The following is a 27,294-nucleotide window of genomic DNA, read 5'->3' as shown; positions in this document are numbered from 1 at the left end:
TTGTGCTGGGTTCCTCCCGGGGTACCACCTGGAACTGGGGTACAAGAGAGCCTCCTGACGCTCTGGCCTGTGATCCCTCTCACACTGTGCTTCTGTGACAAGCTGCAAAGCCCTCCAGCCTGCACTATCACCTGCATTCACACAGGTAGGGAAACAGCAAGCTGCAGTTACACACAGGCTCTCTGGGTCTGTAGCTGTAATGTTAACTACTGAGTCACAACAAATGACTCCATAATATGATATTCCTGTGCTGTGTAGGGTTGAGGTATATTTTCATCTGACCTCTCTATACTACGCTAGTTCTACAGGGTATCAGAGATTGTGAAATTTTCTATTACTGGTTGGTCCAAAATGTGAGAAGTAACAGAGCAGAGGGGGGCATGCTTTCGGCTAAATCTAATTCTGGCCAACCTGGGAGAATCCGCCCATTTCTCGGTCACCCTATGAGGGTGGCAAATGGACTACCTAAACGCCCCACCCTCTGCATCTCTGCGGTTGGGTTTCTGGGTCTGGAATTTAGCATGAGTGTAATGTTTTCAAAAGTGCCTCAGTGACTTAGGACCAACCTGACATTTTCCTTTTACGTTTTCTCTCGTATCTGCATTTTTAGAGGAAAGGAAAGACGTGGCATTGAAACAACTGGAGATGAGATAATGAAAACGCTTCATGGTCACACAGGGGGCTCCTCAGTGGCCAGTGACATGATTAGTCATAATTACAGTTCAGTAATAACAATAATGACAGGAATTGTTCTGGTTTTTGTTCATTTCTCGTTAGGGACACAGGCACACGATGCCCTCTGGGTTCAAGCCCTTTTGTCTCAGGGGATTTGCCTTTCAGGACTGAGCTGGCTGATTCTTACCTGAACAGGTCACTCCAGCATCCTCTCTATGACCGCAGTCATTGTTACCCCATCCCTCGTTCCGGCAGTGCCAGAGAGCAGACTTGGTACCATCACAGGCAATGTTTTTTAGCCAAATTGGTCCATATCCTCGTCCAAAATAAGCATTAAGATGGACACTGACAGCAGCTCCACATCCCAACTGCTTACAGACAATCCCAGCATCTGCCATGTCCCAGCCATCATCACACACCGTCCCCCACTGATCCTGGTGTTTAACCTCCACTCTCCCGGCACAGGGGCTGCCTCCATCCGCCAGCCTCAGCTCGTTGACACCTTCAAAGAGAGACACAGAGCAGGGTCAGAGCGAGCAGGGAGACACCCCCCCCCCACCCAGCGTTATCACAGCAGAGTCCGCGCCCGGCAGCAGGGGATCCGCGCCCAGAGCCAGGAGAATGTGGCATGCCCAGAGCTGCCTCATGGCGCCACCTGATCCCATCTCAGGGCCTCACACTCAGGGCTCTCAGTGCTGCAGCTCTCACCATTTTATCCCCACTCTGGCAATTTGGGGTGTTTATACCTGTCTCGTGAGAACACAATAAATGGTGCCAACTCAACGAGTTTCTCTTATTCCAAATTGTGCCACCTCCTGTCACTGTCACAGTGTCACTGGGGCTGAAGCCAGCAAGATGCTGCCATCTGCCTAAAGTCTGTCAGCATGTGGGCGTGAGGCTGCCCTGAATAAAGCTGGCTGCCACTTTCCACTAAAGCCCACAGGGAACACGGCTGCCTCTGTATGGCTGAGGGGGCTGGAGAGGACCCAGGGACCGTTATGGGCAGCAGAGACCCTGAGAAAGGAGGATGGGGAGAGTGAGGGGAGCAGGGCACTTGGGGGACAGGAGGCAGATTCAAGGAGCATCTAAGAAGAGTCACCACCCAAGAAATGTACGCAAACCACTACCTTGGAAAAACAATTCACAATGAGATCATACAGTTACTGGCAACAAAAGTCAAACAGAAGATTGTGGCAGATCTGAAGTCAGCAAGATATTACTCTGTTATTCTGGACTGCACACCTGACATCAGCCATACGGAACAAATGACTTTAATGGTGCATTTTGTAACAATAACAGAACCTAGTGAAAATGTCCCTGCAATGGTGACTGTCAGAGCATTTTCTAGAATTTATTGACATTGATGATACTACTGGAGCTGGTATGACAAATGTGCTTCTTAAAAAGCTGGACAATACAGGAACTGCGATAGCTGACATGAGAGGTCAGGGCTACGATAATGGTGCCAACATGAGAGGAAAGAACAGAGGAGTGCAGACACAGATTCAAGAGTTAAACCTTTGAGCTTTTTCTGTCCCATGCAGTTCTTCTTCAGCAAACTTGGTGGTCAGTGATGCAGCATCAGCTTCCAGTGAGGCTGATGAATTTTTTAATGTAATTCAAAGCATCTATGTATTTTTCTCTGTATCAACTCATCCATGGCAAATTTTGAAGCAACATCTGGGACCATCCTCTCTGACACTGAAACCACTGAGAGCCCTGTGAGGTACAGTGGTTAGAGTACTCTACTGTGGGGTGGGAGATCCAGGTTCAATTCCTCCCTCTGCCTTGTGAGAAAATACCCTTTGGGGGGAGGGATAGCTCAGTGGTTGGAGCATTGGCTTGTTAAACCCAGGGTTGTGAGTTCAATTCTTGAGAGGGCCATTTAGGGATCTGGGGCAAAAATCTGTCTGGGGATTGGTCCTGCTTTGAGCATGGGGTTGGACTAGATAACCTCCTAAGGTTATCTAGTCCAACCTTCCAACCTTGATATTCTATGATTTCCACACAATGGGAAAGTTGATTGGAGACAATAAAGCCTATCCAACACCAAATTGGCAAGATAGATGTTGCCATTATGGAGGATAATGCTATGATAGGAACTGTTTGTGGGAGGGCAGAGGGAAATGGAATCACCAGAAACATACATAACTTCAAATTTCTGTGGCTTAATATTGTGGCATGACATACTATTTGAAATAAATGTTTGTAAGCAAGAGACTCCAAGGTGTTAACCTTGATATATCTGCAACAACTGGACAAAACATACCTACAGTCTTACTGGTCAGATGAGGGATTTCAAAACATTCTGAAGAGTGCACAGAAGTTGGCAGAGGGACTTCACACTGAAGCTATTTTCCCACCCATTCAAGAATACAAGAGTCATCAAAGAAGACATTTTGATTACGAGACATGAGATAATCCTATAAGAGACCCCAAACAACAATTCAAAGTTGAATTCTTTAACCAGGTTCTAGATTGTACAATACAGTCATCTGAAGAATGTTTCATGCAGCTCAAGGAACACAGCAGTATATTTGGGATGTTGTATGATATTCCAAAACTCACTATACCTGAAGAAGACCTACACCAACAATGCAGGGCACTAGAGAGAGTGTTGACACATGATGACATGCGCGATATTGATCAAGTGATTTAGGTCAGTGGTTCTCAAAGCCGGTCCGCTGCTTGTTCAGGGAAAGCCCCTGGCGGGCTGGGCCGGTTTGTTTACCTGCCACGTCTGCAGGTTCAGCTGATCGTGGCTCCCACTGGCCACGGTTTGCCACTCCAGGCCAATGGGTGCTGCGGGAAGGGCGGCCAGCATATCCCTCGGCCTGCGCAGCTTTCCGCAGCCCCCATTGGCCTGGAGTGGCGAACCACAGCCAGTGGGAGCCACGATCAGCCGAACCTGCAGACGCGGCAGGTAAACAAACCGGCCAAGCCCGCCAGGGGCTTTCCCTGAACAAGTGGCGGATCGACTTTGAGAACCACTGATTTAGGTGATGAACTGAAAGCCCTTTCAAGATACATTTCAGCAGGATCAACTCCAAAGGCTGTTCTGGAATATATGTGCACAAATAAGATGACCACCCAATTTCCAAATGCTTTTGTTGCTCTGCGCATACTTCTAACACTTCCTGTAACAGTTGCCAGTGGAGAACGCAGCTTCTCCAAGCTGAAGTTAATACTATAAAAACACATCTATGCTCCACAATGATACAGGAGCAGTTGATCGGCCTTGCAATCATCTCAATAGAGCATGAGCTGGCCCAGACTGTGGACCTTCAGGAAGCAGTTCAACTCCTTGCAACCAAGAAGGCACAGAAAGCACCATTTTGATTATTCAAACAGATAAAAATGCCAGTGTTTACTATGCAGACAAGAAAAGTTACATTTGCTGTTCAGGCATTTGAAAGTTAAGTGTTACATAACATTTTTGAACAAGGCATTTTAAGTTGTTAGTTCTCTTTTATTGGGGTAGGTAGCAGAGTGGTACCATGAGAGGAGTAGAACAGGAAGAAGGGAGAATTAAGACCTTTCAAAGTTTTGGCCCAAGCGAGGGGGCATGGGCGCGTAATTTGAGCTCCCCAACTCAGGTGCCAAAATGTTGTGGGCTGGCCCTGGAGGGGAGCAGGGAACTGGGGAGACAGGAGGCAGATTCAAGGGTTGCAAGGGAATGGGGTAAAGAGGATGAGTCGGCCGGAGGGAGGAGTGGGGAGGGGGTTCTGGAGCAAGGGGAGGAAAGAGGGTGGGGAAGGGAGAAAGTCTGTAGCAGGGGGCATGAGGGACAGAGGGGAGGAGGGTCTGGAAAGGGTGGTAGGAAGGGGCAGGAGTGAGGAGGTGGGTCAGGAGTGGAGGGTGGGAAGGAAGCTGGAAAGAGGAAGCAGGAAGGAGAAGTGGGAAAGGGAGGGGTGTCTGCACTGGGAGTTAACTGGGAAGCAGGAAAGAGAGTCAGAAGGGAGGGGAGGGGACAGGGATCTGAAATTGGGGCAGGAAGGAAGTGGAGATGGAGCACAGGGTGGCCTGGATGGGGGAGCAGGAAGCATGGGGCTGGAGGGTGTTATTGAGCAGGAGGCAGGAGGGAGTGGAGAAGGGGTTGATTGAAGCGGGTCTGCATGGATTGGTGGAGAGAGGAGAGGGTCTTGAGTGGGGGAAAGGAGTGAGAATTGAGGCGGGGGTGAGGAATCGGGCTGGGGGAGAGAGGGGAAGGGAGTGAGCAGAGAGTGGGGCAGAAGGAAGCATGAGGAGTAAAGAGGGCTCTAAAGGGAGAAGGAGGAGGTGGGGTGGGGAAAGGTGATCATGTGTAGGGGGAGAATTGATGGGGCCTGAAGCAGGGCAGCAAAAGGGTGAGGAGGGGAGGGGTGTGGCACAGAGGATGGGAGTGAGCAGAGGAAGCCTGGAACAGGGGCACATGAGGGAGTATTGGGGAGGGGAATGGAGTCTGGAGTAGGAAGGGGATGGGGGAAGGTGTGGGAGGGGGCAGGAGTGAAGGAGAGATGGGGAGGAGAGGGAAGGGGCTTCTAGAATGGGGGGAGTGCTTTCCAGTCTCAGGCAGAGAAGTTGTAGGGGGTGGGGTGGGGGAAGCCTGGGAAGTGTTGCTATTTGCAAATGGCTAAACCAATTCCTATCGTGTTACGGTGACATTACAGTTGATATGAATGGCTGATGTCAGTGTGAAGGTCTCCAACATCTGTAACTCACCCCTGACCAGTAACAGAAGTTCTGAGTGTGAGTGTGAACCATGCTGCGTTAATTAGCTCAGTGGCTGTCAAGCTATTTCTCAGCCAGTCCTCCATCTGTCAGAGGAACTGAACCAGGAGGGGAGAGCAAAGGCAGTGCTGGGCAATGGACGGCAGTTCCCGGCTCAGGGGTGAAGGGAGGGTAGAGCGCAGTCTCCAGCTGAGCAGCCAGGGGGAGCCGTGCAGTTTGGGTGCACTAAAGGGTGATTTCCAACCTGTGATTCTCACCCCCACTCTGGCAGAGGAGTAGAGGGGGGGGTTCTAAAGTCCAAAGACGGATGGAAAAATGAGACTGGATGGTTTTTTTAACCTCACAATTTGTGTTCGGCATAGCTTGGCATTACAGCCTTGTGCTCCCTACCGGAGCTTCCTCTCCCCATCTTCCCCATACATTTCCCTCTTCCACTGGACTCCTCCTGCCCTCCTCCCCTGGGCTCTCCCCCCTCCTCTTCTCCCCTTTCTACCTGGCCTCTCTGCCCTGCGTGTACAGGCTGCTCCTTACCCAGATGAGGAGCAGACTCTGCCCCCACTCCCTGCAAGCTGCTTTTCTTCCAGTAGCTCTGAGTTCCACCCCCTGCCCCCCAGTTGTCTCTACAGCTGTTTGCATTTCTGGGGGTTGTGGAGAGGCAAAGCTGGCTGCTGGGAGGGAGGCAGTTCACAGGGACTGTGAGAATGGGCCACTGCCTGCCACACAGTCCTCCGATATTGCCTGGGAGAACTGGCCCCCAGGACAGGGTTTGAGGACCCAGCACTGTCCCAGAGACTGAGAGCAAGTACAGGTATCATTACTATGCCTAGGAGTTACGGCTACATGCAGAGTTCCACTGTGACCCCTGGAACAGGCTGGCTGCAGCAGTGGGTGGCTGATCTGGGAACTCCATGTTTATGGAGCCTCCATGGAGCTTAGAGAACAGTGCAATTCACACTAGTACATGTCCAGACCATCCTGGCAGACTTTCCCTGCCAAACATCTGGATAATTTTCATCCTATTAATACCAGGCAAACAGGTTCCAATCACTGTATTATTTAAATCATATCTGGGTCCCACATTCAATTTGAATCCTATTTTTAATCAGTTTTGGAACCTTTGTGCCAGATTCATTCCCTGCGTTGTGCCAGCACATGCTGCTGTAACACATGGCCTAGCCCCTCCCCCCCCCCACGCTAGTGTTAAGTCTGCCTGGAGCTGGGACACAGCATGGCAAAGAGCCTGCAACACCCTCTGTGCTGGAGGAATGAGAGCAGCCCTGAAACTGGGCAGGGGTGGCCTTGAGGGAATGAAACCAATGTGGACATGAGAGGCACTGATACAGAACCTCTGCCATGCAGCTTGTGCTGGTCGGGCTTCTCTAGGCTCCAGCTAGGATTCAAAGCTTCTCTGCTCCAGCAGAAACCCTGGGGGACAAAGGCAGGGCTCCTGCAGGGTAAATCTTCCTGCTGGCAGAGCTTCCAGTACCCTCATGGGCACAGAGCATTGCACACTGCATTCTCCCCCCCTTCCTGCCCCCCCCCCAGCCGTGTTCCTCCCCCCCCGCCGTGGCAGGAATCAGCTCTGGATTTCTTTGGGAAAATCCTGCTCATCTCACTGTTGGAAAACTTCTACTGGCTTCAGTGACTGAATGGGGGTGTGAGGAGCCAGGACTTGGCCCTTGGAGCTGTTGGATTCTGGACCAAACAGACATTTCTATTGGATCCCAAATTATTGATGTATTTATTGGGATTTAAAACACTAAAGTGATGCCCAGCCAAGACTGTTGGCACCTGGATGATATTGACAACACACTCAAAGCACCAGCAGCATGAAATGACCATTTCAGCAGGACCTCAGCCAGACCGACACCTATAGAATCTCCTTCCCACCCATTTCTCATTATGTGATGCATGGGTCCTTCCCCCCGCAGAACCCCCACCCCAAACAAGTGTATTTGCAGTGTGCCCAGAAGATCACCAAATTTGGGCTATTTTGGCCCAAAGGGGTAAGCAAGTTCTAGAGTCCTTGAGCCCTCACAGAGATCACCATGACAGCCACCCCTCTCCTTTATAAATGGGGGAACCAGTTTGGGCACCCCTGCTGACCACAGCTCTGGCCGTACAGCAAATGGAGAGAGGTGATCCCTCAAGGAGGCCAGTCCCAGGCCATTTAGGACTTTATAAATCATCACCAAAATCTTAACCTCCACTCAGAGCTGGGCAGCCAGTGCAGATCTTGCAGCACGGCTGTAACATGCTCCCAGCGAGATGCCCTGCTCAGTGAGTCCCTGCCATTTGCACCAGCTTCATTCTCTGAATGGTTTTAAGGTGCAGCCCCACACAGAGGTCACTGCAATAGTCCAATCTCAAGGTAACAAAACCCTCGGTAACAATGGTAAGGTCCAATCCCGAAAGGAAAAGTCACAACCTTCAAGCCAGATGTGGATTATAAAAAACTGACTATAAAAGTTACCACCCTAGTTCCAGTTAACCCAGCTCCCCTGGTGAAACACAGAGCAGACTTACCTGCTATGTCCTGAATTGTGAGGAGAAGAAGCCACAGCACCAGAGTGGAGAGATGTCCCTTCATTGCCAGCCTGACTTGCCGCCCCCTCCTCACTCTGCACTGGCTGCACCTAGGCACCTGCCAGGGCTCCTCTGTGTCTGACAAGTGATAATAAACCAGTGGAAGGGAAATATATAGATTCAGAGGCTGGCATCAGCTGCAGGAAGGAACCAATAGCAAACCCACCTGCCTTTTTAGTTATTATCAGTGGTTTTATCTGTGACTTTATGCAGCTAAACATCCAATAAAACTCGAAAGCAACAAACATCACCATATATGAGTGATGAGCCCCCTCCTGACGTCAGGTTTACCACAGCCTCAGAGCATCGGGTAACCCCCAATCCCTGGTGCAGGAAGAAAAACTGCTGTACAAACTGTATGTATCTGCTCTGTTTATCACCCTTATAGATTCTATATTGTATTAGACATCAATTGGGAAACATTAGAGGCAGGTTTCAGAGTATCAGCCGTGTTAGTCTGTATCCACAAAAAGAACGGGAGTACTTGTGGCACCTTAGAGACTAACAAATTTATTAGAGCATAAGCTTTCGTGGACTACAGCCCACTTATGGTATGCATCCGAAGAAGTGGGCTGTAGTCCACGAAAGCTTATGCTCTAATAAATTTATTAGAGGCAGGTTATTTTAAAAACTAGGGAAGAAATCCCATGTGACAAAGGTGATCATTATGAGACCAATTCCCAGTATAGGACATGTCCAACTGTAGACAAGGAGAAGTCACTAGAGCCAGGTTGTTTCACTCGGATCAGCTGCTGTACAAGACAAATTACCCAGCACCACCTGTAATATTGACAGTTCTTCTACTAATAGACCTTGGGGTTTCCTGTCTAGACCATGATTCTTTGTGGTAGAGGCAGAGCTTAGGGCTTCTGGAGTAGGCCATGACCCTCTCTTGCAGTAGCAGGATGTCCTGCACACACCATGCCCATCAGTGCTGTCAGTAGGGGGAAGATTCCTTGGAAACAAGTTTACTTGATTCTTGGGACACAGACAATTATAGGAATAGGCACAAGGCAAGGGGCACATAGCACAGAATAATGACTGGCTGGCACCACACCTACCTCAGGCTCTTCCTAAAGGGAACTGTTACAAATACTTGGATTAAGGGAAACGTCTTTAACATTTTACCTTTGTGTTTTCTCCCATTCTGCCCTTTCTGCATGGAGAAAACGTCCTGAAAAAATCCGTGCAGCCAACACCTCCTTCGAATCCCTACTTGAGACTCTGCTCTGTTGTGATTCTGGAAAAACACTTGACAGCGACTAGCTTGGCACATGAGGTGTGGCTGTGCCTCTTCCCCTTCCTTCCCTCTCCTTATTTTTACCAACCTCTCCGCCCCAATCCTGCCATTCCCCCTCACTCTGCCCTCCCCCCACTTAAACAAACAGTAATGACAAAACACGAAATTGCACCAATCATCACTGTGTGAATTTGCTTCAATGTTATTTCTCCCCTCTCCAATCTTGCATCTGTTCTTCAGTTTTTTAGACAGTAAGCTTTCTGGAGCTGGGAGTGTGTCTGTATTTGTGACCTAAATGGGCCTTTAGGTGGTACAATAATAAATGTAATAATTTTATTATTAATAATAATAATAATAATAATAATAATAATAATAATAATAATAATAATAATAATAATAATTAATAATTAATCCATCTCCTGCTTTATTAGCAGGGGGTTTAAAGAAGAAAGAAGAAGGCTGCAGCAGTTAAAAAGTAAATCAACCTGTCTTAGAGGGGAAGTGAAGGCCTCTATAAAAATTAAAAATATTATATATATATTTTAAAATATTATATATGTGATATATATATCACATAACCTTGATAGACAGGGTACGTGATAAGAATACATAAAGATGTGAAGTCAGGAATTGTGGAAAATTGGTAAGGGAAGCAAAGGCATGCTAGGAGAAATCTATAGCTAGCAGAATTAAGGACAATTAGAAGGAACTGTAATGCATACCAGCAACGAAAAGAATCCTAAAACTGTCCTTTGTCCATTACTAGATGGAAATGGTAGAATTGTCAGTAGCAATGCAGAAAAACAGAAGTGTTCACTATATATTTTTCTTCTGATTTGGGACAGTCAGATCATGTAGTCATATTACATGAGGATAAGGATGATGATGAAGCAGAAACCCAGAAGAATGTTAAACAGCAGCTACTTTTAGACAATTTAAAATCATCAGGTCTGGATAACTTGCAACCAAGAATTTTAAAAGAAGTGGCTGAGAAGCTCCTTGAAAAATTAATATTGGTGTTCAATAACTCTTGGAACACTGGGGAAACTCCAAAAGACTAGAAGAAAGCTAATGTTGTGCCAATATTTAAAAAAAAGTAAAGAGCATGAATTAGGTCAGTGGTTCTAAAACGTTTCTATTGGTGATCCCTTTCACACGTCAAGTCTCTGAGTGTGATCACCCTTACCAATTAAAAACACTTTTTTTTTTATATATTCAACACTATTATAAATCCTGGAGGCAAAGCGGGGCTTGGGTGTGGAGGCTAAGAGCTCGCAACCCTCCATGTAATAAACTCGCGACCCCTTGAGGGGTCATGCCCCCCAGTTTGAGAACCCCTGAAGGTAATTATAGGTCTGTGAGACTGACATTGGTTCCAGGCAAAATAATAGAACTTTTGATACAGGACTCAATTAATAGAGAATAAAATGAGTATACTATAATTAATGCCAAACAGTGTGGGTTTATAGAAAATGGATCCTGTCAAATTAACTTGATGTCTCTTTTTGGTGAGATTACAAATTCTGTTGATAACTAATGTTCATCTTGGTTATGGATTTAAAAGTGGCTACCTGAGAAGTGTAGCCTTTGATAAATTTAGGGTGCAAATTGCACAGGTCACTAATAACAGGTTCCTTACTCAGAGAGCTACCTAGGATTATTATCAAGTGAGATTGGTGAATCACACAAATAGGAACAGGAAGACTTTGTTTAAATGTATTTAAAATCCAAATAAATCCAAGCATAAGCATAATTATATTAAAACAGATGCATACATATACCAAAACACCCGCAAAGCTCACATACTCGCAATCTTATGGAGACCGTTAGAGATAAAAATGAAGAGAACAGTATGTGGAGAGCACCAGAACTGGGCAGTGACAATCTGGTTTCCACCATCCCATCATCACGATGTCCCAACTAGGCGTTGGTCTGACCAACTTTTTATAAAAGTGATGAGGTAGGAGAGGTATTATCTTTATCTGCAAACATCTATTTATACCCTTTTCCTTATGTCCCCCACACAACTGGGACCATTTTTTATTTAGGTTTCAGCCCTCTGCCCATATTTGTCATTCTGGGGCTCATAATTTAGGTTCCGCTTACTAGCATTAGCTCTTTTTGTGTCATTCTTTTTCCAATGGTTTCAATATAAATGTGGTTTCTCCATGTTACAAATCCCCACAAATCCCTAGAAATCATCTCCAGCTTCTGTGGTGTCCTTGTGTATCCCAAGCTACAAATTGCAAACTATTGTTAAATCCTATAACATTTGATTAAGTGGCCATGCTAACGCCTTTGCTACATAGGCTATTATAACTACTAACAGGCGCACCAGGCCTAAACTTATTGTCAAGCCCACCTTAGTTATTACACAGATTCTTATGTAAACCTGCTTGCATGTCTTGCATTACAGCTCTAATAGCTTATATATGACTATCTTCAAACATTTTAATATGCCTTAGTATGCGATATATAATCTAATCTTGCACACTCAGATCAGATTGGGGTTACAGGTCAACACAGGTCTCAGAATGTAACTGTAAACAGATCTATATCATCGAGTGAGTGTGTTTTTAGTGGAGCCCCGCAGTTCTTGGCCTTATGTTATTTAACCTTTTTTTATCAATGACCTGGAAGAAAACATAAAGTCATCACTGATAAAGTTAGCAGATGACAACAGACTGGGTGAGTAGTAAACAATGATAAAAATTATCTGGATCACTTCTTAAGCTAGACACAAGAAAATAATATGTGTTTTCATGTGGCCAAATGTGAAGTTATACACCTAGGAACAAAGAATGTAGACCATGCTTATAGGATGGAGGAACCTTATCCTGGGAAGCAGTGACCCTGAGAAAGATTTGGGGCTCATGATGGATAATCAGCTGAACATGATCTCCCAGTGCGATGCTGTGGCCAAAAGAATTAATGCAATCCTTGGATTTATAAAGAGGAGAATATTGCACATATATTCCAGAACAGCCTTTGGAGTTGATCCTGCTGAAATGTATCTTGAAAGCGCTTACAGTTCATCACCTAAATCACTCGCATCAATATTGTGCATGTCAACATGTGTCAACAGAGTCTCTAGTGCCCTGCCTTACTGGTGTAGGTCTTCTTCAGGTATAGTGAGGAGTTTTGCAATATCATGCAACATCCCAAATATACTGCTGTGTTCCTTGAGCTGCATGAAATGTTCTTCAACTGACTGTATTGCACAATCTAGCACCTGGTTAAAGAATTCAACTTTGAATTGTTGTTTGGGGTCTCTTATGGGATTATCCCATGCCTCGTAATCAAAATGTCTTCTTCTTTGGTGACTCTTGTGTAAGCAGAGTCAGGATGAGCTCTACCCTGACATCTGGTGGTGAATTATGGCGAGTGTGGAAAAGAAGTCCAGGGGCTGATCTTGTTTGCATAGGCACACCCACCCGCCTGGCATGAGACAACAGCAACAGAAAGTGGTTACTTTGGCTGGTGTGGGATCCCTAGTTTCTCTGTTATTGGGGCAGGAAGAATAAAGTTTTGTTACCCTGATTCTGTGAATCAAGGCCAGTGGAACTGTTGTATAACAGAAGGACTCACCATTAACTAAGTAGCACTTGCTTGACAAGGGACATGGGTTACAAAACCTAGTGAATTGAGAGAGGTTGTGGGCAGGTATTTGTACCTGGTGGTGGGGTCCCCCTTTTGTAAGCCTGAAACATCAATTGCACCACCTCCTCCTCTCTCCACTGTTGAATATCAGAGCTAACTTTGATTCTATTAGGATTCTAGTTACAGGCTGCTGAGCTGAATTCACTTCAGGCCAATAGTGTACCAGCACTGGGGCTCCCCTACTACTAGTTGGAAATCACTAAGAGCTGAAATCACAAAAGAGCTAAAGTTACTGAGAGCTGAGATCACTGAGTGCTGTGTTAACTAGTGGGGGAGCCTGAAGCTATATTGCTAAGCGGCTGGCAGAGCAGTTTGCGGGGACGGCTGGAGGAGCAGCTAGCAGACCAGAGTCTTGCAGGGACGGTTGGAGCAGCCCAAGGAACAGCGAGCGGAGCGGAGCCGAGTGGCTCACAGGTCGGTGAGCGGAGTGGAGCAGCTGGAAGAGCAGAGCAGTTCGTGGGACGGCAGGAGCGGTTAACGGGACGGCTGGTGGAGTGGAGCGGCTCGTGGTGAAGGCTGTGGCGGAACTCCACAGAGAGGTGGCCCGTCGGCCTCGGATCACATAAGGTGCCCCTGAACACCCTGCGCGCTCCCCTTGGGAAAACCCAAAATCTTCTTGTTGTTGTTTTGATCTGTTATATTTGTAAACAATTATTATAATGGCCCTACACTTGCTAGAGGACTGGTGCAAGGGGATGAGTATTAACCCTAGGAACTGTCTTCTGGTAACAGGGGTGCCGGAGGTGTTTGATGAGGGTGCAATAGAACCTATCTTAAGGGCATCCGCTGAGTACCTGAGTAAGTGCAAAATGCGTGGGCGCATGTTTGTGAGGGAGGAGGGGGCTTTTGCAGTACTGTGTGAGCTGACATCGGCTGTGGACCCTCTACAGGTTCCAGGCACAATAACAGTGGAAGATGGTGAGTGGACGGTAATAACCACTGGGAGCCAGCCCTCACCAGTTCCTGCCTCTGATGTAGAGTTTTTAAAGAAAATGTTGGCCTTTTTGGGGTAAGAGGGAAAGACTTTGGCTGATATGCCAGGTCTGTTGGGCCTTGACCCAGGAGTCCCACACCGGGAGACTGCTCCTTCACCTGATGAGTGGGTGAAGGCTTTGGGGCAAGCATTAGAGAAGGTTATGCCACCCCACCCTGAGTCAAGCCCCTATCGTAAACTGAGGTTGTTTTCTGGGGGTCCCACCCCAATACCTGGGGAGGAAGCATTTGAAACCTGGCTGGAACACACCACTGAAATGCTGCAGGAGTGGGTGGTGCCTGATGCTGAAAAGAGAAGGCGACTAGTAGAGTGCCTCAGGGGGCCAGCCCTAGATGTGATTCGCACCCTGAAGCTCAGTAACCCTGGGGTCAAGGTGAAGGACTGCCTAGAGGCCCTTGATCATGCCTTTGGGAGAACTGAGGGCTCAGATGATGTCTATTGCAAGTTCCTCAATGCCAGGCAACAAAAGGGAGAGAAGGTTTCTGCCTATATCCAGAGGTTGGAGAAATTATTGCAAAAAGCCATCATGAGGGGAGCAGTGGCAGTTGAGCAAATGGACCGGACTAGATTGGCTCAGATTGTGAGAGGAATTCAATATCAGAACCCAATCCTTCTCCACCTCCGATTAAGAGAACGGCAAGACAATCCACCAAGTTACTCTCGGCTGATAAAAGAGGTCCGAGAGGAAGAAGAGAGGCAGGCAGCTGGTGAGGTTTGGGAGGTGCAGCCACACCAGGCGACTGGCACAACATCCATACGAATGCCCAAGGCACTGATGGTGAATCCTCAAGAGGAACTTACCCAACGAGTGCAGGTCCTGACACAGAAAGTGGCTGAATTAGAGAATACAATCGATTCAGCAAATACTTCAAGGTACAAGGAACCCTCCGCTACCACGGTCCAGAAGACTACATTTAGAACCTCTGCCCCACCGAGGCAACAAGGGAAAGGACAATCCTTCTTCTGCTACCGGTGTGGCCAGGGTGGGCACATTGCTGCAAGGTGTCAGAATGCAGAGAATCCCACGCTAGTATATCAAAAGCTGAGGACCACCTGGGGAAAGTCGGGAAACGGCCCCAGGGCCTGGGAAGGGAGCCGCCTAGGCCTGCAGGGTGTGGAGGCTCCCCTGGAAAGAACCATGAAACCCGAATCCCACCAGGATTGATAGGACCCCGAGTGGAGGTCACTGTAAAGGTTGAAGGGACAGAATGTAGAGCAGTGCTTGACACAGGATCCCAAGTGACTATCATATTCCAGTCTTTCTACCAGCAGATGCTTGGGCATCTGCCTATACGGCCCCTGACAGGGCTTGGCCTGTGTGGCCTCAGCATGGATGAATACCCCTATCAGGGGTATGTCATTGTACACCTGGAATTCCCAGAAGAGATTGCTGGGGTAAGACAGGAGGTGGACACTGCTGCTTTAATATGCCCTGACCCTAAAGGAGCCTCTGATGTGTCCGTGCTAATAGGGACCAACTCCAGTCTCTTTAAGGCAGACAGCGAGCAGGGGACCAATATCTGAACACCTTGGAGATACACACACACTGTGCCGCAGCCTACAGAAAAATTGAGGACACAAGAAAAGTGATGCCTGATTTGCCAGTGGGAGCATTAAGGTATGCGGGCCCGGTCCCCTTAGTGGTTCCTGCAATGACAGAAAAGGAAGTGATTGTCATGAGTACCTGCCTAAAAGGCAGTAAGGGAACATTAGCAGTGGTAGAGCAGCCGACTGAGGGAGGGCTCCTAGAAGGAGTGCTGGTTCTCAGTGGAGTCATAACCCTACCTGCTGAAGCCCAGGAAGAGGTGACTATACTGATTGCTAATGAAACACACCATGACGTGTTTGTAAAACCAGGGCAGAAGATTGCAGACATCTTTGAGCCTGAAATCATTGTGAGACCCCAGTGTGAAGCTGAAGTTCCAGTGATGGATCCTGCAAAGTTTGACTTTGGGGACTCACCGTTGTCTGAGGAGTGGAAGGATCGCCTGCGGAAGAAGCTTTGCGAGAGATCCAAGGTATTCTCACTGCATGAGTGGGACGTGGGATGTGCCAAAGGAGTGGAACACCACATCAGGCTACAAGATCCCCGACCCTTCAGGGAGAGATCTAGAAGGATTGCTCTCTCTGAGATGGAAGACGTATGCCATCATCTTCAAGAGCTGATTGCGAATGGTATCATTATAGAGTCCCGAAGCCCCTACGCCTCTCCCATTGTGGTGGTTCGTAAGAAGAGTGGGAAAATCCGGATGTGTATTGACTACCGCACCCTAAACAGGCGCACTACAGTTGACCAATACACCATGCCTCGAGTACAAGATGCCTTGGACTGTTTGCTGGGTAGCCAGTGGTTCTCTGTGTTGGATCTTCAGAGTGGATACTACCAGATCCCTCTGGGAGAAGAAGATAAGGAGAAGACAGTCTTCATCTGCCCGTTAGGGTTCTACCAGTTCGTACGCATGCCCCAAGGGATTTCTGGGGCACCTGCCACATTTCAACGTCTTATGGAGAAAGTCATGGAAGACATGAACTTACTGCAAGTGTTAGTTTACTTGGATGACCTGATTGTGTTTGGAAGAACCTTGGAGGAGCATGAAGAAAGACTTCTTAAAGTGCTTGATAGGTTGGAGGCGTATGGTTTGAAGCTTTCAATTGACAAATGCCAGTTCTGCCGAACCTCAGTGAAGTATGTGGGTCACATCGTGTCCCAGGAGGGTGTGAGTACTGACCCTGACAAAATAGAAGCACTCACTACCTGACCACGTCCAAGTAACTACAGAGAACTCAAGACCTTTCTTGGATTTAGTGGCTACTACCGCAGATTTGTGAAGAACTACACTACAATTGTAAAACCCCTGAATGATCTTACCAGGGGATACCAGTACAACAAGAACAAATCTAAGACCAAGAATAAGAGGAGGCCTCCAAAGCCTCCTGTGCAGAGACACTATGGCCCCTTTGAACCGTTTGGGCCATGGTAGGATGAGAGATGTGAGAGGGCTTTTCAGGAAATCATTACTCGCCTAACTCATGCCCCCGTCCTAGTCTTTGCTGATCCAAGCAAACCATTTATCCTACATACTGATGCCAGTTTGGAGGGTCTGGAAGCAGTACTGTACCAGGAAGTGGAAGGTAAACAAACCCGTAGCCTTTGCCAGCCGAGGACTGTCTGACAGTGAAACTCGCAATCCCATCCACAAGCTGGAGTTCTTGTCCTTGAAATGGGCCATCACTGAGAAATTTCGAGACTACTTGTATGGTGCTCAGTTCCAGGTGTGGACAGACAACAACCCGTTGACTTATGTGTTAACAAGTGCTAAGTTGGATGCTACAGGGCAGAGATGGGTGGCCGCCTTGGCTAGCTATGAGTTCAGCATTCAATACCGATCAGGGAGAAGCAATGTAGATACAGATGCATTGTCCAGGCGTCCGCAGGCACCTGAAGTTGCTATGATACCCACGGATGGAGTGAGGGCTATTTGCAGTGTGAGTCGCCGAGAGCCAGAGGCCCATGAGAGTCTTCATGGATGTGTTGCTGAAGCTTTGGGTCTGCCCCCGAATGCGTGCCTTCTGCTTCCATGAACTATATTGCATTGGACCAATCTCCCTTGCCCGTGCTCAATGCGGCTGACTGGCAAGAAGCCCAGCTGCAAGATATTGACATTCGTGATACACTACTTGCCAAAAGAGAGGGGTGAAGCCCAGCTGCGGTTGTCCCACCTAACCCGGAGGGTAAACTACTATTGAGAGAATGGACCAAACTAAAACTAATCCAGGGAGTGTTACATCGAATGACCACCGACCCTTTACAAAAGCAACGAGCACAACTAGTGCTGCCAAAAGAGTACAGAGCCCTGGCCATGAGGGCCCTGCATGATGACTTTGGACATTTAGGGATGGAGAGGACCCTGGAACTTATTCGTAGTAGGTTCTATTGGCCTCGCATGGCTAAAGGTGTTCGCAGGAAATGTGAGACCTGCGCTCGATGTGTTCAAAGGAAGACTCTGCCCACGAGGGCTGCATATCTGAAGAACATCACCAGCAACAAACCTCTGGAGCTTGTATGCATTGATTTCTTGTCTTTAGAAGTAGACAAGAGGAATATTGGGAACATTCTAGTAATGACTGACCATTATACGCGATATGCGCAGGCATATCCCACACGTGATCAGAGGGTCACCACTGTTGCTCGAGAACTGTGGGAGAAATATTTCTCAGTTTATGGATTTCCAGCCCGGATACACTCGGATCAGGGGCTGGATTTTGAGAGTCATCTTCTGAAGGAGGTGCTGAGGATAGCGGGAATTAAAAAGTCTAGGACAATGCCTTATCACCCGCAAGGTGATCCTCAGCCAGAGAGGGTCAACCGAACCCTATTAGATATGTTGGGGACTTTGCGGCCAGAGCAGAAGGCAACCTGGAGCCAACATGTCACATTTCTGGTGCACGCCTACAATGCCACAAAGAATGATGCTACAGGAGTCACCCCATATCTCTTAATGTTTGGGCGAGAACCAAGATTACCCATAGACCTGTGCTTTGGTGTATCAGAGGATGGAGATAGCTATGAAACTCATCAGCAATATGTATCCCGACTAAGAGAAAAGCTGCGGGATGCTTATCACTTAGCTACATCTGCGGCTCAGAAGAACGCAGACCGCAACAAACATTGATATGATGCTAGGGTACGTTTGCAAGAGCTCCAGCCGGGGGACAGAGTCCTGCTGCAAAATTTGGGTATTTCTGGCAAACACAAGATAGCTGACAGATGGAAGGCAATACCTTATCTGGTGATGGAAAAGCTAGGAGACCTGCCGGTCTACAAGATCAAACCTGAAGAGGGTCCAGGGCAGACAAAGACAGTGCATAGAAACCTTTTGCTCCCTATGGGGGAATTGGTAGGTACCCCTTATGAGATGGGCCACAACAGGGCAACCGGGCAGAACGAAGGTGCTGGACCAAAGCTGCCCTCCAACGTGGACAGCCAGCCCCCTGCAGCTAACCTACCCCTATGCAGCACATCCGAGAGTGAGTCTGAGGAGGATCAGGAAGTGAGGTGAGGTGTGGAATCGCTGCAGGCCCAATGTCTGTGCGGGTGCCCAGACAACTTCCTGGGACTCCCTCCGGGGTTAATTAAGGCACTTGGACAATAAGAGGACCTCAGGGTACTGTCATTCTGAATCCCTTGTGCAGTACTTCCTGCAGCACCTACTGTCCACAGTGGTCCCTGGCTGTGACTCCACAGGGCCTTAGAATGGCACTGTGGGAACATCAGCTGTCCCCAGCTCTGCAGACTCAGGTTCTAGTCAATGAATTCTTATATCACCCCACTCTTCGGGGCACCCTTCCTCTGGGTGGGTGCTGGGCCTGGTATGTCTGCATGGTTCTGATTAAACCCTTTTATTGGGTCAGGAACATGGACCTAGGCATGGGCAGCAGGTTCCCAGGAATATTTTCAGCACCTTAGCCCCCCCAATCGATTAGGTAGTACAGTCCCCCCCTCTGCAGTTTCGAGATGAGGATAGCATGGTCTATGTATTCCCCATGCCTTTGGACCTGGACCTGCAGGGCGGCTGTTGAGACCAATTGGCAAAGGGGTCCTTTGTGTAAGTCTTCAGGAGGGATATATGGAAAACAGGATGTATCTTAAGTGATCGAGGGAGCTGGAATTTGAAGGTGATGGGGTTGATTTGCTGACAAATCTGGAAGTGTCCAAGGAACTGGGAGTCTAGCTTGGAGTATGGCTTGTTCATATGGAGGTGTTTTTTTGCAAGCCAGACCTTTCCACCCACACGGACAGCTGGGCCTCCTGATGTTGATTATTTGCATATGGCTTGTAGTACCTTTTCACATCTTGAAGGTGGTCCTTAAGCTCCTCCTGGATATGGTGAATTTGTTGGATCCAGACAGCAACTACTGGGTTTGGGGAGGTTGCTGTCAAGGAGAAGTGGAAGCTAGGGTGGAACCCATAATTTGCTAAAAACGGATTCTCCCCACATAGGAATATTCAGCTTGATGGATGAGAACTCAGCATAAGGAAGGAGGCAGAACCAGTTATCTTGATGGTAGTTAACAAAGCATTTTAGGTATTGCTCTAATAGTTGATTCACCGTCTCTGTGTGCCCATTTGTTTGGGGAGGTTGTGACATGTCCCATATTATTCATAGAAATATGCTTATGATATGAATATGGCATAACTAAGATGTATTTTATGCAAGGTGGGTCATATGAAAGGTTATGATTTACTGAATATGATTATCTTATTTGTATACATGTATCCTTTCTGAGTGGTAGCCGTGTTAGTCTGTATCAGCAAAAACAACGAGGAGTCCTTGTGGCACCCTAGAGACTAAAAAATTTATTTGGGCATAAGCTTTCATGGGCTAGAACCCCCTTCATTAGATGCATGGAGTGGAAAATACAGGAGCAGGTATAAATACATGAAAAGAGGGCAGTCGTCTTAACAAGTGTGAGGTCAGTCTAATGAGACAATTCAATTAACAGTAGGATACCGAGGGAGGAAAAATAACTTTTGAAGTGGTAATGAGAGTGGCCCATTTCAAACAGTTGACAAGAAAATGTGAGTAACAGTAGCAGGAAATTAGTAGGGGGGAAATTAGGTTTAGGTTTTGTAATGACCCAACCACTCCCAGTCTATATTCAGGCCTAATGTGATGGTGACCAATTTGCAAATTAATTCAAGTTTTGCAGTTTAACATTGGAATCTGTTTTTGAAGTCTTCTTGTAGAATAATTGCCACTTTTAGGTCTGTTATTGAGTGACCACAGAGATTGAAGTAGGGGTGGGGACCAAACAGGGAAACAAAGGATTCCTACCATATGCAAATCCTATTTAAGGCTGGGGAGTGAGTTAATCAGGGTTGCTGGTTCTTCACAGATTCCCCACCCAGGATGACTGCTGGAAACACCTAAGACTCCTCTGGGGAACAAGGACAGGGACCCAGGCTGAGAAAGGGGTCTGGCTTGTGAAGAGAAATACCTGGAACTTTAAGCTGCAAGCAAAAGCAGTTTGTCTTCAAGAAACTCTGCAACCTGCCTAAAACAACATTTAGGGTGAGAATTTACTATTTGTCGCCAATTTCTTTAGTGCATTAAGCTCAGTTTGCGTGTTTGTTTATTTTGCTCAGTAATCTGCTTTGATCTGTTTGATATCCCTTATAATCACTTAAAATCTGCCTTTGTAGTAATAAACTTGTTTTTGTTTTCTATAAACCAGTTTGTGCAATTCATACGGGGGATGGGGGACAAAAAGCTGTGTATATCTGAATCCACATTGAGGGAGGGGGCAATTTTCATGAGTTTATGCTGTATAGATTTCTCTATAGTGCAAGATAATATAATTTTGGGTTTACACTTCAGAGGGTGTGTGCACTTGTGTGCTGAGCAATCCCCGTGCTGAGTCTTCTCACACAGAGCTGATCTCAGTGTCTCTGTGACTGTTTGCAGCTGGGTGTGGTCCTACCTATGTGTGTGCTAGAGGAGGCTTGAGGGCCGGACACTGCAGGACAGGGTGATGGAGCCCAGGCTGGTGGAACGGGTGGGCTCAGTGGGACCCCAGTACATCAGGTGGCATCCTGGATGCGGGGGGAGCATCCTGTCACAGAGGATACACGGAGGAGCTGAAAGCATGAACATCCACTAGCCAGCACACTTCATGAGCAAAGTTTGAGACAAGCTCTGGGCCTCGGTCCAATGTGATAAAGCCAGGAAGTCCCTCAATACTGATCACATAAACCACTAGGAGTCAAGCTGTTGTTTCAGCAGAGGGCAGGCTGTTATAGGGGATGAAGTAGACCAACTGACCAAAATGATGCACGATAATCAAGACCATTGTGTGGTTATCAGAGTCAGGGGTTTCCACTATGAAAGTCCAAGGTGAGGATGGCTCAGCGTCTAGGTGGAGTCTCCAGGGGTACTAGGGCACTAAAGGGCTTAGTACAGGTCACCTTGGTGTGCACACAGGTCATAAGAGTTAATGTAATCCTGGACTTCAGCTTACAAATGGGGCCACCAGAAGAAATGGGAAGCTGTGCAGAAAGTCTTAAGGCAGCCAAAGTGGCCTGCCAATGACATGTCAGAGCAGAGATGGAGCACTTCTAGCCAGGGGCGTCCCACTGGAACAAATATGCACCCTTCCATGTATGTGATCCCATCCTGCATGGAACATTGCATTTTGGTTCTCATTTGTTCAGGCTGTTCTGTTACCTCCAGTGATAGTGGATCTCCCCGCGAAGCAGATCGGATTAGATCAAGCAAGTCTTGACATATTGTGGCACTAAGGAAGTTGTGAGGTTTTAGGAGACAAGGTACTTCTTGGTTAGAGTATTCACCTCTGGTAGTATTTCCCCTTTCAGGATAAGGCGTTGGCTTTCCCATTCCTGGTTCCCAGGCGATAGGTGATGATGAAATCAAACCAAGAGAAGAATAATATTCAAGCCTACTTACACAAATATTCAAGGTTTTTATGGTCAGAAAAGACTTGCACTGGGTGTGGGGTTCCCTCAAGTTAACTTTGCCACTCTTTGAAGGCCAATTTAATTGTGAGTAGTTCCTTATATAAGATATCATAATTCTATTCAGCAGGGATGAGTTTTCAGGAGTAGTAGGCAAACGGGTGCAATGCTTGGTATGTACCATGCCCATGCCTCTGGGAGACTATGGCCCCAATGGCTATATTAGAGGCCTCTGCTTCTAATACAAATGCCTGGGCCAGGGCCAGGTATGCTAGAATGGGAGCGGTGGTGAAAGCAGCCCTGAACTATTCAAATTTAACTGCCTTGAGAAGGAGGTTTGTCTTGGGGGTTATTTTCCCTGAGAAGCCTGGAATGAGCCATTGGTGAAAATAGAGAAAACCCAGGAAGCACTGTAAGACCCGGTGGGATCTGGGCATGGCCTCTACCTTCTGGGGCTCCATCTTGATGCCTTCTCAGAGGAAAGATAGAACCCAAGAATTCTGTGGAGGATTGGTCAAAGGTACATTGTTCTAATTTCACGAACAGGCCATGCTTCTGTAGTCTTTCCAGCATGGAACGAACGTGGTAACAATGCTGCTCAGGATTATCTGAAAGCACAAGGATGTCATTCAGATAGATGACTATCTACTAGCCCAAGATGTCTCTAAATATGTCGTTCATGAAGTATTGTAAGGTCTCAGAAGTGTTCGTCAGCCCAAATGGCATTACTGAATATTCAAGTGTCCATAACGGGATCTAAAGGCAGTCTTTCATTCCGATCCTGCCCTGATGCAAACTAGTTTATATGTGCCGCAGAGGTCCAGTTTTGTGAAAATTCTCACACACTTCATATTATCTACACACTGCACACTCCGAAATGAAGGGCAAGGGATACAAGTTTCAGACTGTCATCTGGTTTAGGATCTGATAGTCTATGCAAAAATGTAACTTTTGCCTTTTTCTTAACACAAAGTACTAGCGCCCCTTCTGAGGAGGTAGAGCACCAGATGAAGCCCTTGGCAAGGTTTTCCTGGATGTACATATGAAATGCTTCCAATTCTGACTAGGATATCACATAGATCTGTTAATAAGGCACATTTGGCCCGAGCTGCAGGTCTATGAGGCAGTCATAGTCCCAGTGCAGAGGTAGCATGTCTGCATTCTTCTTTTCAAAAATGTCTGCATAATCCCAATATTTTTCAGGGATATGGGGACTGAGGCTTGGAAGTGACCACTTCAGGCTAGCCACCACAAACTGGAGTTCCTCCATAGGGGCTTCCAAATGGCTGCAGGAGCCCGGGACCAGAAAGTTGGGTTTAGGTGGATGCAGGCAGAGCCGTTGGCAGTATTCAGAGAGGAACTGATCCTCTTTTCTCACCAGGAGATGCAAAGCTTATGCTGCTTCAATGAGGTGATATTGTGTATTAGGGGGAAGTGTGGAGAATGGATCACATTGAACTGTAGCACTTCCCAATGGCCCTGAATTACAATCTCTAGCAGTACTGTTCCTGTATCATTAGCCCTGAAGACATGAGGGGCCCATCTATTGTTTCTATGAGAAATGATGAAGGCTTTAAACAGAGGGGGATTTGTAGTGTTTAATCAGCTTTAGCATCTGTGAAGTTATCAGTAGCCTCAGAATTGATCAGAGTCCACTTGGAGGTAATCAGCTTGATCCCATCCATGGCATGTAACTATTCATACTTGGAAGTGGGGGGAGGACTTGCTTGTCCTGGATAGAGTTTCTCTTGAGGGCCGGGGGGGAGAGGGGGGTAGTTCCAGAGCACACGGTCCTGGTGGTGCCGACATGCTGCCTAGGCTCACTTATTTCCTGATTCCTTGTGGGTTGAGGTCCACAATGGGCAAGAGGAGAGGGCATGTCCGGGTGCTGCACAATAAAACCAGCGCTTATTGTGCTTTTGCTGTTCCTTTTCTGCTAGGGTCAATTGTCAGTGGCCCAGATCAACCTGCATCATGGCTGGGCCCTGGAGTTTCCAGTGTAGCATGTGGGCAAAGCGGTGGCAAGGTGCCTCCCCTCCTCCTTTTATTCACGCTGTTGTTGATGCAGAGAGAGAGCCAATGAATGCATCCAAGTGGGCTGTGGTCTCAGTGTGGGGTCGCTCATCCTTTACTTCCTCACTAAGTCTGCAATGAAAATGATGCAGTTGAGCTGCCTCATTCCACTCAACATCAGCTGTGAGTTGCTGGAACTTCTCACTGTGTGAGGCAGCTGACCCTGGGCCTTGTTGTACCCTTCATAATGCAGCTTCTGCTGAGCGAGCATGTGGAGAGTTGTCAAAAATTGCAGAAAATGCTTGCAGGAAGGTGTCCCAGTCTGTTAGCTCCGGGCTCACAGATCCATAGACTTTAAGGGCAGTCATGATCATCTAGTCTGCCCTATTGCAGATCACAGAACCTCACCCTCCAACATGCTGAGTTACCAAAGTCCTCAAATAATGATTTAGAGACTTCAAGTTGCAGTGAATCTACCATTTATACCAGTTTAAACCAGCAAGTGACCCATGCCCCATGCCACAGAGGAAGGCTATCGTGCTCCAGAAGTGGGGAGGCCCAATCCAGCATTTTTCCAGCAAGCAAACTGATCAGTCATCGCACCCTGGCATGGATGGTGGGATACATTGAAGGGTGGAACAGGAATAGGAGATGGCATTGGTTCAGGAACCCCCTGAACTTCTTGCAATTCCCATCAAAATGTTTGGGCAGTGGTGTGACGTTGTGCAGTCTATATGGTTTTATAAAAACTTGATAATAAGTCAATATAATGTAACTGAGATAGTTTTAGAAAAAATACGGTAATAAGTGAATGCAACGTAACTGGGATATGCTTCATGCAAAAGGTTTCTTGTAAGGTATCATTACAAAGCTTATAATCTACTGAGTATGATCATCTGATTTGTATAAATGTACCACTCTTGTATCTAAAACTAGAAATATAAAATGTAACTCTGAGGGCCTATTGTAATTGTGTAAAGTGTGGACCATTAATGATGGTTTGGAATCTTGATGACTCCCATTGTCTGCAGATGGCTGTATTTACCTGTGAGTTTTCCTGTATATGTGTGTGCTGGCAAGTGAGTAATGAAGTCTTGCAGTGACATGTGATCATGTCACCTGAACTGGAATCCATATTTAACCTGGTGCTTTTCCAGTGAGGTGGGGTGGAAACCCAGAGGGACAAAGAGTTCCCGCCTTATGCAAAAGATATATAAAGGAGGGGAAGAGAACAGAGAGAGAAAGGAGCCATCATGAAGAATCCCCTAGCTACCACCTGAGCTGCAACAAGAGCTGTACCAGGGGAAAGAATTGTGCCCAGGCCTGGAAAGTGTCCAGTCTGAGAAAAAACTTACTGAAGCATCTCTGAGGGTGAGATTATCTGTATTCAGTTTGATTAGGCATAGATTTGCGCATTTTATTTTATTTTGCTTGGTGACTTACTTTGTTCTGTCTGTTACTACTTTGAACCGCTTAAATCCTACTGTCTGTATTCAATAAAATCACTTTTTATTTAGTAAATTACTCAGAGTATGTATTAATACCTGGGGGAGCAAACAACTGTGCATATCTCTCTATCAGTGTTATAGAGGGCGAACAATCTATGAGTTTGCCCTGCATAAGCTTTATGCAGGGTAAAACGGATTTATTTGGGCTTAGACCCCATTGGGAGTTGAGCATCTGAGTGCTAAAGACAAGCGCACTTCTGTAAGCTGTTTTCAGGTAAACTTGCAGCTTTGGGACAAGTGATTCAGACCCTGGGTCTGTGTTGGAGCCAGACGGGAGTGTCTGGCTCAGCAAGACAGGGTGCTGGAGTCCTGAGCGGGCAGGGAAAACAGGAGTAGGGGTAGTCTTTACACATCTGGTGGCAGCTCCCAAGGGGGTTTCTGTGATCCAACCCGTCACAAGTGGTACTGTAGCAGCCTCCCAACCCGACCCTGGAGCACGGAATTCTCTTCCTGGGACCATTGTATCTGCTCAGGGAGTGTCTGATTTTCTGCTAGGAGCTGCACCACTTGGGATCGTAGCAGATGGTTCTTGATTTGGAGTTGTGTGACCCCCTCCTGTAGATTCAGTACCACATGGGGGTGCAGTGGGTGATGCCCCTTCCATATCACAGTTAAGCGTCTCCCACAAATTGTGGTGTAAGTAGCTGTGGGCAAACTGTAAGGCACCAGTGCATAGGCACTCTGGCCTAGTGGTCACCACTGGGCTGGGGTCCACACATCAGGGACGGTAGGTGGTGAGCAGGGGTCAGAGGAATTGCTAGAATTGGGTTCAATAAGCAAGAGACAGGGCCTAAATCAGGATAGGCTCAGAGATTGGAAATCAGAGGTAGTACCGGGCTGGAATTAGGAGACAAAAGGCAAGAGTCATGGTCAGAGTCAGATCAGGGTCAGAGACAGGAGATCAGGAAGCGAGGTGAGGTCTGGAGTTGCAGCAGGCCCAATGTCTGTGCCATTGCCCAGACAACTTCCTGGGATACCCTCCAGGGTTAAATAGGGTGCTTGGCCAATCAGAGGGCCTCAGGGTACCGTCACTCTGGGTCCCTTGGGTGGTACTTCCTGCAGCACCTACTCTCCAGAGTGCTCCCTGACTGTGGTGCTCCAGGGCCTCTCCATGCCGCTGTGGGAACATCAGCTGTCCCAGGCTCTGCAGACCTGGGTTCTAGTCCAAGTACTCTTACAAGTAGCAGCCGGAGCAGGACACCCAGCGAGTGAGAGGAGCTCTCACCAACCAGTCAGGTACTTGAGGCTGTCTGTTAGCTGTGCTGTGGCCCACCTCCCAGGGGGGCAAGCGCCAGAGTTTGAAAACCAATAGAACTTTGGCCCATCTATCCTTCTAGCTGTCAGGGTTGGCATCTCCTAGGTTGCTTGGCAGAGCTGGACTAAGCTGTGCAGAACCTAGAGCAGGCCATGTGGCAAATGAAGGGTTAAATGCCAA

The 27,294-nt window shown here is 47.4% G+C and overlaps 2 protein-coding genes across 5 annotated transcripts in view; one reads left to right on the top strand and one right to left on the bottom strand.

Moving 5' to 3' along the window:
• Positions 1–27,294, bottom strand: part of LOC135977481 (deleted in malignant brain tumors 1 protein-like) — a 723,293-nt gene that overhangs the window by 454,766 nt on the left and 241,233 nt on the right. The gene's annotated exons all lie outside the window — the stretch shown is intronic.
• On the top strand, positions 12,377–15,030 carry LOC135977464 (paraneoplastic antigen Ma3 homolog). The gene has a single exon (XM_065578716.1). The coding sequence runs from the start codon at positions 13,906–13,908 to the stop codon at positions 15,028–15,030; it is 1,125 nt and encodes a 374-aa protein (XP_065434788.1). The 5' UTR covers positions 12,377–13,905.

The sequence above is a fragment of the Chrysemys picta genome, unplaced genomic scaffold (genome assembly GCF_011386835.1).
Source record: "Chrysemys picta bellii isolate R12L10 unplaced genomic scaffold, ASM1138683v2 scaf1, whole genome shotgun sequence".
In the NCBI taxonomy this organism is placed as follows: domain Eukaryota; kingdom Metazoa; phylum Chordata; order Testudines; family Emydidae; genus Chrysemys; species Chrysemys picta.
The sequence above is the reverse complement of the archived record's forward strand: the minus strand, read 5'-3'. Positions and strand labels throughout refer to the sequence as shown.

Coding starts and splice junctions, on each gene's coding strand:
- LOC135977464 (XM_065578716.1), top strand. CDS start 13,906: ATGCCAGGTCTGTTGGGCCTTGACCCAGGAGTCCCACACCGGGAGACT.